The 18,119-nt window shown below is 45.9% G+C and overlaps 1 protein-coding gene and 2 non-coding genes across 3 annotated transcripts in view; 2 read left to right on the plus strand and 1 right to left on the minus strand.

The window, feature by feature from the left end:
• Window positions 1-297: 297 nt before the first annotated feature.
• On the minus strand, window positions 298-404 carry LOC130036229 (U6 spliceosomal RNA). The gene has a single exon (XR_008794282.1). It is a non-coding gene; the product is annotated as a U6 spliceosomal RNA (small nuclear RNA).
• A 9,856-nt stretch (window positions 405-10,260) lies between these two features.
• Window positions 10,261-10,395, plus strand: LOC130036306 (U8 small nucleolar RNA). The gene has a single exon (XR_008794351.1). It is a non-coding gene; the product is annotated as a U8 small nucleolar RNA (small nucleolar RNA).
• A 5,832-nt stretch (window positions 10,396-16,227) lies between these two features.
• CA10 (carbonic anhydrase 10) overlaps window positions 16,228-18,119 on the plus strand; it is a 599,980-nt gene continuing 598,088 nt past the window's right edge. Inside the window, exon 1 of the mRNA XM_056127230.1 lies at window positions 16,228-16,585. Within this exon, the coding sequence (XP_055983205.1) occupies window positions 16,525-16,585 (61 nt within the window). The 5' untranslated portion in view covers window positions 16,228-16,524. The remainder of the gene's footprint in view (window positions 16,586-18,119) is intronic.

An 18,119-nucleotide genomic window follows, 5' to 3' on the forward strand; every position in this document is an offset into this window, starting at 1 on the left:
TGTTGATCTCAGATTCTTGGGTATTAATCTCATATTTTGTTATTTTATATCCCCAGATGAATGCAATCTTTCTATGTCTATCCCTCTCTTTCTGACTCATTTCGCTTAGCATGATACTTTCCATATTGTACCACTTGTATGTAAAGTTCATGACTTCATCTTTTCTAAGAGCTACATAGTACTCCATTGTGTAGATGTACCAAAGTTTCTTTAACCAGTCATCTGTTCTTGGGCACTCAGGTCTCTTCCAGTTTCTGGCTACTGTAAAGAGTGCTGCAATGAACACACAAGTGCAGAAAAAATATGGAACGCTTCACGAATTTGCGTGTCATCCTTGCGCAGGGGCCATGCTAATCTTCTCTGCATTGTTCCAATTTTAGTATATGTGCTGCCGAAGAGAGCACAGTCAGACTTCTTCAATCAAGATCATGAACGATCGATTTAAGGCTCTTCATGTTCCTAGAGCAAACAGAAGCCATTGGGCTACACTAGCACGTGACAGGGACAAATGGAGACGTTACTGGCGCCCGCTCGAGCAAATCGACGATTAACAGGAAGTTAAGTGATTAAGTGATATGTATCCCAAATATATGTATATAAGTGCTTTTTATGTATCCTATTCCATGTAATTGTCTCAATAATTTTGATGAAAGATATCTTTATTCCATCTTCTCAAAACAGAAAAATTGTGGCTTACCACAAAAGTGCTTTTTGAAATCTCATAGCTCACAAATGTTTCTGATTCAAATACCAGCCTTCTGACTAAAGATCCAGTATTTCTCTCTCTTCTCACTGTCCCCCAGGGTGCCTAGGGTTAGCACACCTTTTCATTTAGGATGACTCAGTTCAGCCATCAAGCTTAGCCCAACACTTATAGTTCATATTGGACATCTCCTGCATTTCTACAATGGTCTTTTTGACTTTAAGTTAGGTACTTGCTGACCTCAGGTGACCTCAGAGCTGTCTCCAGAACACTAAAGATTTCTTTTCTTTTTGCATTTACATTATTCTATCCATGATGATTAGATCCCAAGGTAGGGAAAGAAACTGCGAGGCAGGCTGCTTAGTTCTGTGGGGAGTGAGAGATTAACACACACACACACACACACACACACACACGCAAATTGGTGTCTGAAGCTAAATATATGGAGTTGTGAGTAAGTCATCAAAACAAGCTTTACCAATCAGAAAAAGCTCCTTCAATCTCATCAAGTGCTATGAAAAGCAGTTGAGAGGCTACACTTCAGTTTCAAAATTCTGGACAGCGATTTCTACAATAACTCTAACACATCAGAAATTTACACGTTTTCCTGCCGCATCAAAGTCCTGCTCTTGCGGGGATTAATGAGTATTTGTTACTGACCTATGATTTTTTTCCTGGCTGACTTGGGGAACATATGGGGTGCCAGAGATCGAACCTGGGTTGGCGGTGTGCAAGGCTAAAACCCTAGCAACTGTACTACTTAGCCCCTGCCCTTCTTTCCCGCCATTTCTATAGTGATTTACAACACTGTTAATTATGGTTTCATGCATCCAATGCCCCAAACCCACACCCATGTCTAGTGTCTGATTTCCCTCCACCAATGTCCCAAGCGCTCCTCCCAACCCTACCAGACCCCCACCCGCCTCCACCGTCTCCCACCCTCCCTCGGTGAGCTAGTAATCGTTTCCTTACTCGGCTAGATGACGCAGTGACTGGATCTTCATCACATTTCTGCCTGCTTGTTCTGTTAGGTTTTCACCAACAGGGGGAGCTAGAGGCAAATAAGAAGGCCAGCGCCTGAAGAAAGGAATTAATTGATGGCTTTTGTGGTTTTGTGTCATTTCAGGTGTCTCTCCAGCCAACAGCTGTCCAGTTTTTTTTTTTTCAGCTGTTCCATCTTGTTCCCCATTAGAGAGCTACGGTTTGAGCAGAGCCTCACGCCCTCCTCAGAGGTTGTCACAGCTCTTCCTGTCAGCTCCTAAATTGCTATGTAAATGACGTTTCATTTACTTTCCTTCTCTTTTAAAAATTGGGAAAATATTAGCTTTCCATCCCTTAAAAGTGTCGGTGGTCAGTCCTATACCGCAACAATAAACATGACTCCTGTAGCATCCCCACTGCCAAGTATCCAGCTATTGTCCATGACCAACCAACACTATCAACCAACCCACCCATTCCACACTTCCTTCTCTCTCTGGTAAACTCGCATTCTATAGCTATAGTCTAAGGTTTGCTTTTGTTTCTCTATCTTCCGTGTGAGTGAAATCATATCGTGTTTGTCTTTCTTGGAAACACCATTTCTGGTAAAGTTCACTGTGTGAGTTCCTCACTTTGATTAGGTCTCCCAAGCCAGAAGGGTGGTAGCTGTTTCCCTGTTACTCTCTGTGTGATTTAGAGTTCTAAGTTAGCTTTAAGGAATATGTACATTGATTTTTTTTCTCAAAAAATTACAAATGGTCTCTGACTTACAAAGGTCCAAACTTCTTCGTCAATTTGAAGATGGCAAGAGAACACAGTCTATGCAGGAGATAGTACTGAGCCAGCTGTAGCCCCCAAACAGCACTTTCAGCCTTCCATATCAGGATGGGCTTCTAAAAAGATCACCCTGTTGGTCAAGGAGGATTTCTACCTTGGCCTTTGTTCCTGACACAAGTTATAGTTCCTTGCATCCACACTGTCTAGTTTGGATTTCCACTGGTGTAGCCAAAAATATTTCCCCCTCTGTGGAGAAAGGTTAAATGGAAGGTTTCAGTTCCTTACATCTAGTTCCCTTGGTTCTAAGCTTGTTTCTTGCTTCTCCACAGGGAGAAAGCCTATCCAAGCTGACTCAAGGTTGCACCCTGCTGGTTTAAAATAGATAGCTGGTAGGAGGCCAGAAGAAGAGACTCTCCTGACTGACTGAGTTTGTGGTCCTTTCACCCCTGAGATTGGGGTAGAAATCAGTCCCTGCAGTCTGAGAGCTAATATAGGGGTTAAGGCATTTGCTGTGCAGGCAGACGGCCAACCTAGATTCAGTCCCTAGCAGTGCATAAGATGCTCCAAGCCCGATTAGAAATGATACCCGATTAGAAATGATACCTGAGCACAGCAGGATGTGGTCCAACACACACACACACACACACACACACACACACACACACACACACACACATCAGTCTCTGAACCATCATAGACTCCTTCCTAAGATCAATGAGCATTATCTAAGCTTTTTATTATAGGGCTGGAGTGGAGTGGTAGCAGAGCGGGTAAGGCATTTGCCTTGCACGCGGTCGACCTGAGTTTGATTCCTCCATCCCTCTCAGAGAGCCCGGCAAGCTACTGAGAGTATCTTGCCGCACAGAAAAGTCTGGCAAGCTACCCGTGATGTATTTGATATGCCAAAAACAGTAACAACAAGTCTCACAATTTGTTATGAGACGTTACTGGTGCCCGTTTGAGCAAATCAATGAACAATAGGAGGACAGTGTCACAGTGCCAATTTTGTCATGCTAAATCTTCCCACCTCCTTAAGAGTCATTATAATTCAAGTAATAAAATGTAGCACTGTAGCACTATCCTCCCATTATTCATTCATTTGCTAGAGCTGGCAACAGTTAAGTCTCCATTGTGAGACTTGTTACTGTTTTTGGCATATCGAATATGCCATGGGGAGCTTGCCAGACTCTGCATTGTAAAAAGGTAAAGGCCCTCCCGTTGATCGTCGATTTGCTCGAGCGGGCCCAGTAACGTCTCCATTGGAGACTTTGTTGTTACTGTGTCTGGCATATCGAATACTCTCGGTAGCTTGCCGGGCTCTCCGAGAGGGGCGGAGGAATCGAACTCGGGTCAGCCATGTTGGCCGCGTGTAAGGCGAACGCCCTACCCGCTGTGCTATCGCTCCAGCCCATATTCTCAGTAGCTTGCCAGGCTCTCTGAGCAGAACAGAGGAATCGAACCTGGGTCACCCGCATGCAAGGCAGCCCTGATTAACTACAATGTAATACAATTATTTTTCTTTGAACATTTTATGAACAAATGGTAAATGAGAAATCTTCAGGCACTTCCATTTGGTTTGAGCAGGTGCCTTAATCCCAGTCTTTGGTTAAAGTGGAGTATTAAATAAGCTAATTCAAATATTAATTGGACCAAATTCAAGGAACCCAAAACAATTATGACTGCACACACAGAATTGCCAGCACCGTGTGAAATTCACTACACAAATGGAGAAAAGAGAACTAGCTCTTTTTTTTTTCTGATTTTCTAACACAAAACCTGAAGTGATGAGAGCGGGTAGAACAGAGGAAGAATGGTGAGAAACAGTCACAGGTTTCCTATTTTATTATGAGGAAATTTAGTGACTTGTAATGGAAAGCGTTCTTTTAAACAATTGTTTGTCATTTATAATGTATTTACCATTTCATTTGCATTCATTTAAAATCCAGTTTCCTAAATTTCCTTATTTAAAAGTAACTTAAAGTAGATTAAAATAAAAGATCATTTCAAATGGAATATTTATGTTCTTGCCCCTCCCAAGAGGAAATTCAGCATTAAATAAAATCAGCTCATAAGGGTCATAAAAGAGTCATTAAAATAAAATATTTGAACCAGTGCAATGAAACCATCACTTGATTAAAAGTTTATAGGACAGTTACCACAACCCTGATGTAGTGCAGTATCTGACAAAGGCACCATTTGTACTTTTGTAACAAAAGCTCTAGTTTTACAGTCCCCTTTGGACTAACTGCTGTTAACTTTGTCATAGGGTTCTGCCTACAAATATTCATCCACTTTTTCTTGGCAGGAGGTTCTTCTTTTTTTATTTTTTTAAATTTAATGAGTTTTTCCATTACCTAGCAGCAATCAGAGAGAAAATTCAGAACTTTCCAGGTTTACTATCACCTAACACCTTTATTAAATCCACACAGAAAAAAGGAGGAAGCTCATGTGGTCCAAGTTCAATAAAAATCTAGTGATCCCATTTGTAGGGGAAATAATAATAAAGTAGACGTGGAAATCTCTCTAGTAGGCTCCTCATTTCCTCTGTTTAGGAATGCGATTCCTTTAAAACACTTTTGGGGCTGGAACAATAGCACAACAAGTAGGTCATTTGCTTTGCACAAGGTCAACCCAGGTTCATTTCCCCTGCACCCTGGTTCCAGAGCCCACCAGGAGTGATCCTAAGTACAGAGACAGGAATAAACTTTGAGTATAGTTGGGTATGCCCCACCTCCACAAACACAAAAATAACTCTCAACTGAAGCACTTCTCATTTGTGAACATGTTCATTTTTTCTTAAATTCATTTTTCTTAAATTTTTCTTTAGTCATTGTAAATTACAGAGTTTTTCATAAATGAGTTCTAGATACAGAATGGTCCAACATCCCCATCACCACTACACCCATGTCCACTTCCTTCCACCAGAGTCCCCAGATTCCCTCCCAGCTACCAATCTGTTTTAATGATGGGCACTTTTTAAAAAAATTTCAGGCACTGAGGTTTACAGTACTGTTACTGATAGGGTTCCTTTTCTTTCTTTCTTTCTTTCTTTCTTTCTTTCTTTCTTTCTTTCTTTCTTTCTTCCTTTTTACTGATAGGATTTCATGCATAAAATTTTACCACCTTTCAGCCCCCAACAGTCCTCCATGTGACTTTTTGCTCTACCATCATCAAAGAGTTCTCTGGAAAGTCATTTCACCAAGCATTTGATATTTGGCGCCACTGGGAGAAGGGAAGATAGAGCTGTTTTACCAAAAAGAGACTGATGCTGGTGACTACATACTTAGGTCTGAGGCCGCCATGAAAGAATAACATACAATGGATGCCATACATAGAAGAAACACGAGATCGGGGTACTTGAGCTTGAGGTATTCCTCTGAACACGAAAGATCCTGCAGAGGCCTCTGGCAGTGACATAGTACAAAAAATGGGAAAAGAAGGAAGGAGAGCAGTAGGGCAGGTACAGGGGGTTGGGCATTTGCCTTGCAAAGAAGTTGACCCCACTATTAACCCCAGTCATGCTAGAACCTCCAGGTGTGGTCCAAAACAAAAAAAAAAAAAAAAGGAAAGAAGACGGAAAGGCAGGAAGGAGGGAAGGAGAGAGGAAGAGAGGGAGGGAGGAAGGGAGGGAGGGATGAAGGAAGGAAGGAAGAAAGGAAGGAAGGAAGGAAGGAAGGAAGGAAGGAAGGAAGGAAGGAAAGAAGGAAGGAAGGAAGGAAAAGGCTACATACCTTGAAGAAGAAAAACTATTGAAGAAAGACTATTCATATGCACTCTTCAGTTGGCCCTAAATATATCTAAGGCAGGGGCCAGAGAGATCATTGTATAGAGGTTAAGGCACTTTGCCCTGCATGCAGCTAACCTTGGTTCAATCCTTGGCACCCATATAGTCCACTACGTATGGTCCCAGACACCCCTCTGCCTCCCGTGCTGCCTCCTACAAAACCACAGATATCTGGGGTAGATATGCCTAAGGTTTTCCTATTAAGTAACTGCAGCATATGACTTTATCTCACCTAGCATGTAGAAAATGCAGATGATGTGTTTTTCAGGTGCAAAATAAAACATAACACTTAATATTTGTGCTTTTAATCCTATTCACTGATAAGGCCAGGTGAAAATTTTCTTGGTGAATAATTTAAAGCAAATCCTAATGCATTAGTTGTTAAATCCAGAATTAGGTAAGGTGTGGTAGAAGTAAACAGTTATCCTAATGAAAGTCTATTTTTTAAATCTAAGAACTATTATAAAATTACAATTCTCTATTTTGATTTATAGCTACTACCTGAAGTCACTGCAGCTAGTTTAAGGAGAAAGATGAGCACTGTTGGTATAAAACTGGTGTGAAGGAGGCCAAGAAATAGCTCAATGGGCCTACAACTAAAAACACTTGCAGGACACCCAAGTTTGTTCTCCAGCACTATGTGGTCTTCTGAGCATGGCCCAGAGTGACACCAAGACCAGACCCAGTAGTCCTGGAGCACTGCTGGGTCTGATCTTAAAAGGGGTATGACCTTCAAAGCTAAAAGCTAAACAAAACAGTGGAAACTGATATAAAAGAAACATATCATGAAGACAAACAGACATACACACACACGGTAGGATGGAGTTGAAATTTCATTGAATAGAAATCTGGAGAAAGCATCTTATGTGAAGTTGTATGGATTTGGATAATATATTTCTTTTCTGTGTATCAGCTGCTAAAATGTTAAATGCTAAAAATGCTTAAAGCAATACAAAACACACTGTCTAGCATTGCCTTTTCAGCAGGTATGAGAGGTGGTGGGACTAGTAACTAAAGTAGAAAAAGAGAATATTGTGCAAATTGTCTGCCACAGAGGCAGGGGGAGGTGTGGAATAGGTGGGAGATACTGGGGATTTGGTGGTGGAAAACGTGAAGGGGATGGGTGTTTGATGACTGTATGATCGAAGCTCAAAAATGAAAACTTTGTTATTGTACCTCGGGGGAAATCAATAAAAAAAAGGAAAAAAAAGTGTATTACTTAGTAACAATAGAAAAAAGAGATGGAATGGTTTAATATAATTAGGAATCAACTTTAGCCCCTTTTTTTGCCTATGTTTGAACTTAGATGCATCATAGAAACTCACCTTAAACTTCAATATTCTTTTTTTTTTTTTTTTTTGCTTTCTGGACCACACCTGGCGACACACAGGGTTTACTCCTGGCTCTATACTCAGGAATTACTCCTGGCAGTGCTCAGGGACCATATGAGATGCTAGGGATTGAACTCGGGTCAGCTGCGTGCAAGGCAAATGCCCTACATGCTGTAGCTCCAAACTTTAATATTCTTACCAGAAAATCAAAGGATTGAACAAAGTTGTATCTGAAATTGTATTAATGTGCACTTGAGTATACTATAAAACATCTACCATCAAATCCAAAGCAAAACTGAAACACTGGAATAATTGGAATAAAGAAACAAATTTTTCAATGTTTCAGCAACCATTCATAGTGTACCTGTTGTAGACTCATGCAAATTGTTTCTGTGAGTTTAGAAGGCTGGATATTTAAGAGGGAGAATAACAAAGATGAAAAGAAGAAAGATAAAGTATGAGTTTCACTAGCTTTCAACTGCCATGCAAATCATTGACCCAAATGTTACTGTATATCACTTCCTATTCACTATCCATCTGGCAAAATTAAAAAAGCCAATAGCCATATGTCCATTATATCAATAAAAAATTGAACATCTAATTTTGATAACATCATACAATCTAAATCAGAAAAATCCTATTTTAAAGATAGTATGAACACTAGTAGTAATTAATTAGTATTACCTAGTTTGGTTCAAAGAAAGAAAAATAACCCATTCTTCATTTGAAATATGGTATTGCCTAAACCTCACATTCTAATTCAGATAAATTTTCTGTATCACCTTAAATATATTGATGTCTCCTCTTGATGGATTCATTTATAGAGAAGAGTCTAATATTAATGCCTCAAAGAACCGAAATGAACTTACTATTGAAAACTATAAGGAATATTACTGAATAGCACTGCAAAATGAGAAACTCTTCTCTTTGAAATTACTCCATGTAAAGCTCCCTTGATCTCTTTGGCATGTTTTCATGTGACCCAAATATTTATCTATTTATCTGCTTGTGGGAAACAGAATAATTCCCTCTGCCCCAATCCCAAGAATAATGAATTTACTGCCTCCCTAGTCAAAAGGGATCCTACAGACGTGATTAAGTTAAGGATTTTCAGATGCAAAGATCATCCTGGATTACCCAGGGTCACTCAATGTAATCACAAGTATCCTTATAAGGAAATGGAAAGTTAGGGAGTCAAGGAAGGAGGCATTATGAGGCCAGTGGAGGCTGAGAAAAGCTGATGCTGAGAGGATTCTTGAGCAAAGAAACATAGACAACCTCTAGAATGGAAAAGGGAAGGAAAAGGTCTTTCTACTTGATTCCAAAGACACTAGAAAAAAATGAGGCCCTGCATAAATATTGAGAGGAGCCCCATAAGACTCACTCCCAGGCATCTTCTCTTTATATACATTTGTAAAAGTTGACCTAAACAGCAATTTAAAAAATGCATACACTGCTTTATGACCCCAATCTGCCTGTGAATAACACAATCCTAGACCCCTCTTTGAGTTTCTTCCTTCCTACTAACTCTTGAGGAGCCCCTTGTAGGATGACTCTTCTCATTGTCCACGGCACAACTGTTTCTTCAGCACCACCCACCTCATTTACCCACACGGTTCCCTATATTGTCATTGCTCTGCCCTTTGTGTGTCCATAGTCTGGATGTCCGTTACTGCCCATCAGGCTCTGCAGCATGGGGTGCCTCTAAGAGTTTGCTTCTGCTACCACTATCTCTAGAAGGGTTTTTGAACTGCTACAAACCCATGCCCCAGGCCCCTGACACACACCCATTGCCATGGCTCTGAGTGTTTCCCAGAATATATTACAGTATTCATCAATAATTAGACTGGTAGGCAGTAGGAGGGGATGAGGGGGGATTGTTGAAGAGATCCTGGAAAGGCGACTGCAAATTGTCCTATAAACCACACTTGAACAATTAGAGTGTCTCCAGCCCTGTCCTATACTTGAAAGGCAAGTTCTGCCAGCTCTTTCCACAACAGGAGTCATTTTCCAGTATGCCACAACTTTGAGGGAGTCCTGTAATTCTGAGACCATTTGGATTATGTCTAGAGTTCTGTTAACTCTATAAATGCAAGATTCCAGTGGGCAGGTTGAGAGGTGGCCTGCCCCATAGCTGCCTAACACAAAGCTCTGATATAATTTCCCTTAATTATTAAAACCTCAGTCTACCCATCTGGGGGGTAGGGAGGGGGCTTGCCTTTTCCTTTGGTCTCTCCTTCCCTTCCCCCACCCTCCTTTCTATAAAGGTTCCTTTTGATTTCACCTGGAAAGTCTGGAATTTGCAATCCTACAAGAGAAGAAAGAAAGCAAAAATTTAAAGAATGGAGATAAACTTGTAACTAGTTATTAAGATTGGAAACTCTAATATAGCTATTCCATGTCCATCGTACTGGCTTCCCTCCCAGTATGGCCTTGCTTTCCACCTAACTCACAGCCTGCACCTCACTGGCAGAATTCAGCTTTTCCATCATCTTTAAATGTTCTCCTGAATATAGACTCTGCCTCTCATTCTAGTTCAATGAAAGGAAAGCATTTCTTGTCCAACTCTGTCTAGGACTCTCGCCTAAACTTTCAATTGTTTTAAGATCTAGTTCCCTCCAGGATTGACTGGCTGGGTAATTTTCACACCGTTCCAGGGAAGTCTCCCTATTTAATAATAGGGGAGATCATCAGGTAGGATAATCCTTACCTGTTCCTCTATGCAGAGGGCAGATAGAACATGATGATTTGAGTTGACATGATTTGTGATTAACGTCTCTGCGTGATTAAGGCTTGCATAGCCCTAATTGCTCCTATCTGATTCGTCATGAAAAAATAAGCAAATAAATAAATAAATAAGCAAATAATAGAGGAGCATATCTTCCAAACAGAAAAATTACATTATAATAGTCAATGTGTGAAAAATGACTAATATATGTACATATATTTAAAGAAAATATTTAAAAGACACCTTAATCTAAAGACAAAACTCACCTATTTTTTTTTTGGTTTCGGGCCACACCCAGCGGTGCTCAGGGTTCACTCCTGGTGGGCTTGGGGGACCAGGTGGCCATATGTCAGTGATTAAATCCAGCTGGATAAGTGCAAGGCAAGCACTTTACCTGCTGTACTGCAACTCCAGTCCCACAACTCCCCTATAGCACAGCTGCAGGGTGTTTGCCTTGCGTGCGGCCAGCCCAGCTGAGCTGGGTTCGATTCCCCTGCCCTTCTCAGAGAGAGCCTGGCAAGCTAATGAGAGAGTATCTTGCCCCCGTGGCAAAGCCTGGCAAGCTACCTGTAACGTATTCAATATGCCAAACACAGTAACAACAAGTCTCAAACTGGAGATGTTACTGGGCCTGCTTGAGAAAATCAATGAACAACAGGAGGACAGTGTTTGTGTTTGTTTGTGTTTAGGTTCCAAGTAACTTAATAATAACTAACATATCATATGCAACAGGGCTGGAGCAATAGCACAGCGGGTAGGGCGTCTGCCTTGCACGCAGCCAACATGGCCGACCCGAGTTCGATTCCTCCGCCCCTCTCGGAGAGCCCGGCAAGCTATCGAGAGTATTCGATATGCCAGACACAGTAACAACAAAGACTCCAATGGAGACATTACTGGGCCCGCTCAAGCAAATCGACGATCAACGGGAGGGCCTTTACCTTTACCTTTACCATATGCAACAATGATAGTATATTAAAACTGAGTTTCTTTAAGCAGACTCCAGTCATGGTTTATTAAATGTATCTATTTGTTATAGTCTTTGTGCTATATTTACAGAAGTTAGTCTTCCATTTGGAAAGATAATTTGGGTCTATAACTGTCATAAAACAAAATCCATTTATTGAAAATGCTCAATTTGATAACTTTGGACATATGCATATACTCATAAACAATAACCATGATTAAAATAATAACTACAAATACGTTACTCCAAAAACTTTTCTGGAGCTCCTCCATGACTTCTGTCTTCTCCTGAAGCTCCTTCTTTCTGCCCCACATCCCTGATTCTCTCTTCATGCAACTCCTATTTCTCATGGGAGTGGGAGGAGAGGAGGGAATCACTAACTCAAGATTTCACACATGTGAGGCATGTGCTCTACTGCTGAGTCATATCCTGAGTCCCACATCCACTGCTCTTACTAAGTTATATAAGTGTACATATAAACACAAAAAAACAAACACACAGTAAAAGAACGAACCCTTTGTGCCTGAATGCAGGCTGACCAAGAGAGAAGAGAAATGGAAAAGAGAGGTGAATCTATTCTGTTTTCTAATACCCATGCCCAGCGTAAGAGAAATGTGTCCCCATAAATGTCAAGCTTACAATGATGTTACAAGTCCATGAGTAAGTCTTCTCTCCATCACCCCCCCCCCCCCCCCCCCGTTCCCCAGGATTGAGAGAAAGAAAAGCTGGAGAAAGAATCCAAAGGAAATCAATATTGTCCATCCTGGGAAGCAGAACTTTGTCCTCTGCATTCTACAGCTGGACAGCTGGAGCTGGTTCTCACACTTTGGTCATAAAGCCAATGCTATGCTGTTTGTATCATATACTGCGCTGAAGTTATAATGGAGAAATGTAGAATAGGAAAAAGACAAAGAATAAAGGTAGGGTAGTGGAGAGGGTATTTGTCATCACCAAGATATAAGTACACATTCGTTAAATATTTAAAATAGCCACAAACACATTTTTTCTAGTTTCATGGAGTGATTTCTCACTTAGTTTTGGCTTGATTTGTTTTGGGGATTAAACTCATAAGCACTTCAATAGATGTCATACAAAATTCACCCAATTAGAAGGTTTCTCCTTGAAACACTTTTCTTGATATTCTGGACAGAGAGATTTTCTTAGAAAACATATCCATTAAGCTCAGATGACTCAAGAAAATATTTTTTTCTTCTAGAAAATACTAACATAGAAAAAAAGTGCTGAGTGATGGTTGTGTTCTGTGATGTATTTCCAGTGCCAGAGAGAGAACTAGCATTTAACAGGCACTCAGATCCTTTCATTAGATATGCCTTTGGTTACTTCTAACTCCCAAGGATATTTTCTCCCCAATTCTAGAGGAATTAACTACTAACTTGAATAATCTCCCTTTGTTTTTAATTCTGTCTTGACTTCCAGCTTTGTCATGTATAGACTTCTGGTGTACAAACAGTCTTAACAACATGATCCTTCTCATTTTACAAAGCCTGAGAGGAGGTTGTATGACAGATGTGGGTTTGCAGCAAATCTCTGGATTTCTTCATTAAAAGCTGTTAAATGGAAGTAGTAATAATATTTTTCTTGTGTGGGTGTGATGATGACCAAGAAAGATAATTCATATTAGGAATTTGGCAATGCCTGCCACCCAGCAAACAAAATAGAGGTGCTATTATTTTTCCTTAAACAAATATTCTCATATGCATTGAAGTCTTTGTTTTGTGTTGTTCTTAGATTGAAAGTATTTGGTGGCAGAAAACAGGTTAACTATTCCTGGAGAGGACTGAAGGTCAGAGTACAGGATGATAGGGGGGAAATCAGGGATGTATAAATTTACTTTCATTGGCTCTTAACACAAGACTTAGGGGAGACATGTGTTCTGTCGGCTTTTTGGAAAGCAAGGATTATGAATTCCCCATGATACAACCCCAGCAACTTGCCACATGGCTTGACACATAGAAGGCACTCACTTAATAATTGCATAAGTCGTTAATAAAGAAATGGGTCTTGACATAAAAATCTTGGCGCCGAGCTTCTGTTCCCAGAGAGCGCGCTCCTGCTGGCAGAAAATTTCTGCTTCCCAAGTACAGAAGATGTTTCGCGGTCCGAGACAGAGAGCTTGTAAAGGTTGGAATGTGCCCATCTTTGGCAAACTGCGGCTCCCCTTCTGCTGCCCGAATCTCTTTGGTGTGCTCAACTTTCAAGGCAAAGGACTGTCCCGCCCCTGCGGGTCCACGTTTCCCAAACACGCTAATTCTTCCTCTCTCCGATTCTCTTAAGGTCTCCGTTGCCTTCCCGCTGCTGCCTGCTGGCATCCGGGACTGTCGTGTTTTCCTCTAGACAGTTCATGTGTCGACCCCCCACGAAGGCTTGACCACCGTTTCTGACCACAGATCACCAGCAGGAAAATCGGTCGGAGGTTCCTTTTCCCCAAATCTCTGGAGGGGACACAACTTCACTGCTCTGACTCCAGAGTCTTCTCGGTCCAGGGCACACCCGCGGCTGGGCTCTGCTCCCTCTCGGCTCCATCCCCCTGGCCCACCTCCTACCCCCGCAGCCCCTTTTGCACAAACTCGCCAGACTCCTGGGTCTTGGAGAATCAGCTCTACACTCCTAGAACCGTTGCAGGGTCACTTCGTTGACTCCGGGCCCCTCACCCTCAGAGGTTACGCAGCCTGGAAGGAAGTGTCGCCCAATCGATTCTGTGCGGATAATCTGCTCCTGGTCTCCTCCTCCCAATCCCCCACCCCCGCCCCCACGCACCCTAACTGCGCTCATTAGGCCAAGACTCTCCCTGAATGGGCTTCTACAAGTCGACAATTAACCGGTGCACCACCCCCCCACCCCCGCCCTTGCGGGTAATGTGTTGTGGTGTTTGTGTTTGTTGGCGGTGTGTGTCCATCCGCGCTGGTGCTAAATCTCCAACGTCACAGTTTGCCATCCCGACCAGCGCGCCCAGAACCCCGAGCTCTTTCCAGGGATTCCCCCGACACGCCGGCTCTCCTCTTCTGCACCCACCCAGAAGGTAGGTCTGGGGCTCTCTCAATTCGTTCCCTCTCTTGGGGGCTGTTGCAGCCCCGGTGATTAAAAAAAATCTGCTGAGATCCCCGATCCCTTCCCCCAGCCCCCAACCCCCGGGGCTGGTCCTCTTCCCTGCAGTGCTCTGGACGAACAGTCCCGAGCGCCGGGTTTTCTCGCGTCTCGGCGCCTCGACCTTCCAAGTGCCGGAGCGGGTGCAAGTCCTAGTCCGATTGCCGCGAGAGGCGCGCGGTTCCGTGGGTCCCCGCCGGGCCTGGGTGGCGGCCGGTGTCCCCCGCCACCCCCACCGTCCCCCCCGGGCCCGGAAGAGCCGCTCGCGGGCCGTGCGCGCGCGCGCGCGCGGCTTCGGTGGGGAAATTTTCAGTGCAAGCTGCAGAGTGTCGCCGGCAGAGTATTCTAGAGCCCGGGAATAGCTTCCCAAGCACTGGAGCTTCCCGAAAGACAAACAGCATTAAAAACAAAATAGAAACAAACCGAAAAATAAAGCAATCAAACTGAGTAGCAGTGAAGCCCGTTCTCCCGAGGCCTGGGGGCTCCCTAGAGTCTTGGAACCTCCGGGTGCTGGGTAAAGGGGGCAGCGGTCACCGCTCCACCCGGTACTTGCAAGGGCGTTTTGATTTTTAATTTTTTTTTTGTTTTTTATTTTTTTCTTTCTCCTCCCTGCTCTTGGGTAGGAGGGAGGCAAGGGACTTGCAGGCGAGTTGCACCTGCTCTAGGACCCCGCAGAGAGCAGTGAGGTAAGTAGGGTTGGGGCACTGGAGCGAAAAGGGGGGAAGAGGAGGGGTGCAGGAGAGGGACAAGAGGGATAGGGCAGGGAATGAATTATGCAAAAAAAAAAAAAAATCCCCACTATTCCGCAGCGGAGGGAAAGCGCTCGACCGCGTTCGCAGGATGAGTCCCGCCTGGGTCTCCCGCGCCGCACCGGCCGGCGCGAAGTTCTTTTTTAAGAAGAAGAGAAACTCCCCCACATCCGGGGAGGGTGACCCCCGCGGCAGCCGGGACGAGGGTCTGGAGCGCCGAGCCCTGGGCGCTCGGGTGCTCCTTCTGGCCAGGCTCAGCCTCGCCTTCCCGCGCCCGCCTCCAGCCTCCGCCCCCGGGCGCCGGTCGGACGCGGGGCCTTCCAGCCGCCGCGAGGACGCTCACCTGGCCGGGCCTCCCCCTCCGCCTCCCCTGCCCGCCCCCACCTGCCCTCCTCCTCCTCCTCTTCCTCCTCCTCCTCGTCGTCCTCCTCCTCCCGTCCGAATCGGGCAGCGCGGGGATCCGTAGGCGAGGAAAGAACGACCCCTGCAGTTGCATTGCGGAAAATCTCGGCGGCGCCCGCGGCGGCCGAGGGAAGCCAGGCAAACTGGGGGTGCTGGGGAACCCGGGAAAATAGCAGAGGGACGGGAAGCCAGCCAGCACACGACGTGGGGTGGAGCGGGGGGAGGGGAGCCCGTGGGCCCCCGACGCGCCCGGATCCCCGGCTCCCGCCCCGTGTTTCGGCGCGGCTGGGAGGAGACCGCCCCGCGCGCGGACTTGGGGAGCTGGGAGGGTCGGCGGCGGCCGCAGCGGGCGGTAATCCCTGCTTCTCTTTCTCTCCCTGCCTGCCGTGTCCGCCGCCCCCTCAAAAGCCGGCGGAGAACAGCCCCGGAGTGGAGCCGACAGCCCTGATCATGCCCCGGTGAAGGGGGCGGACTTCGAGGGCAACTTGTCGTGGCCAGCCCAGGCTTCGCCAGCGAGCTGCGAGCCGCCCGCCCGGCGCCCGGAACTGCACGGCGGGGCCCGGCGTGGTGGGGGCTGTCGTCTATGTCTTCTTGGGGCGCCCGGCGGATCGGGGTCTCGTTCGTGCACGAAGAGCCCAGCGCGGGTGGCTTCAGGTGGCTGCCGCCGCCGCCGCCGCCGCCTCCGCCCGCACTGTTGCCGCCGCTTGGAGCAGAGACCGGCGAGCGGGGAGACCTCCGGGGCAGCGAGGCATCGGACATGTGTCAGCGCATCTGGGGCGCACATCCGTCGAGCCCGAGGGGAGATTTGCCGGAACAATTCAAACTGCGATATTGATCTCGGAGGTGACTGTCCCTGGCCGGCGGTCGGGTGGGAGTCGCGAGTGGTGCGCGCTCGCTCGCAAGTGTGTGCGTGTGTATGTGTGTGCGCCGCGTCGGGCCCTCCCTCCCCCCGGCCCCCCCCTGTTTTCCCGTCGAGTGATGCACTTGGAATGAGAATCGGAGGATGGAAATAGTCTGGGAGGTGCTTTTTCTTCTTCAAGCCAATTTCATCGTCTGCATATCAGGTATGGGACGCGCTGGAGTCACTGGCGGGTTTGGGGTCACGTTGTGGCGTCTGGAACACAGGGGGCTTAATTGTGTCCAGTCGTCTTCGGGGCGGGAGGGGAGGAGGGTAGTGGCGGAGACGCTTTCAGCTCTGGAGGTTTGGGGGGGGGGTGCTGTCTTCAGGAGTGTGTGTGTGTGTGTGTGTGTGTGTGTGGTGTGTGTGTGTGTGTGTGTGTGTGTGTGTGTGTGTGTGTGTGTCTGTTTTCGGCATGGAGTCCGTCCCAGTCCCAGAGGTAGAAGGGATGGGCGATGTGGATGGAGAGGCAGATGGGTGTTGATTTTTCCACCGCTTTTTTGGCTGAGAACTCTGGCGCCGGAACCTGAGCCTTGGCAACCCCACCCCCATCCGCTGGCTTCCAAAGTTCCCAAACTCGGTGGTTCCGTTTCTGGCGAGATGGATGCAGAACTGTGTGCCCCGGGATCTAGGCGCTTTGGAGATACTGCGGAGGATGCGGGCTGGAGAGTGCCGGCAGGGTCCAGAGGGAGGTGCACGTCGTTCCTCAGACATCTCAGGACCCAATTGTGATGGTCTAAAACATGCCCGCTCTCCTCCCTCCACCTCAAATGAAAGCCCCCCCCCAACACCCCCCCTCCCCCGCCAGGCGCCACCATATCATTAACGCCTCCCATTACATCTCTCCTAATTCCCAGTGGCCAGGATGTGCTGGCTCAGACTCTGAGCTCAGGCTCCAGGTGCCAGTCAGTGGTTCGAGGAGCTAATGGGAAGCCAGGCAAGACTTTGAGGTAATGAGGGAGGTTTTGTGCCTGCCTGCCTTGTGTATTTGTGTCTTTGGAGTGATTTTGATTTCGAAGCAGCCCCTTTGTTAGTGCAGGCAATTAGGGGTGTGGATGAGAAGCAATGAGTAAAAGCCCCAGAATCAGCAGTGTTGTTCCCCAGTTCAATTTAGTACCTTCTCCCATGGGCAGTGCCTTCCCACCCCCTTTGCACCTGTCATTTAAGCATCCAGGTTAAGGCCCTCTTTGCAGTATTTCTTTCTGCCCGCATTCCCTCTGCAGAAATTGGGGACTCAGCCAACTTCCCATGAAGTCACCAGGAGAGGAGAGCAGGCACCTTGCACCCCCTTGGAGCAGACTTCTTTACGGGGGGGGGGGGGGGGGGGGCAGTGTTAGTGTGCAGGGACTCACGTTTGCTGCTTCTTCCTGCATCCTCCCCAACCCCCACCCTCTAAGTCCTATTCTGGATGTTGGAAACCTGCCTTTCCCTTGAACCCCGTTCCTAATGCCAGTATTTGGTCTCAGTACTTTCCTGTGTCAGGGATAAGGAATTATCTACTTAGAAGGATTGTGGTTGAGACTGTAACTATCCTCAACGACAATTTCTTTGGCAATGCTTGAGAGAGAGGTTGGGTAGCTGGTAGACACCAGAAAGTGCCCTGGGGTCACTCCAACTTTTCCAGTGGGACTTCATTTACCCTATCTTGCCTGTAAGAGGAAGAAATCCCAAATAACTTGTGAAGATGTATCTCAGTTCTC

The sequence above is a fragment of the Sorex fumeus genome, unplaced genomic scaffold (genome assembly GCF_029834395.1).
Source record: "Sorex fumeus unplaced genomic scaffold, SorFum_2.1 ptg000063l, whole genome shotgun sequence".
Taxonomy (NCBI): Eukaryota; Metazoa; Chordata; class Mammalia; order Eulipotyphla; family Soricidae; genus Sorex; species Sorex fumeus.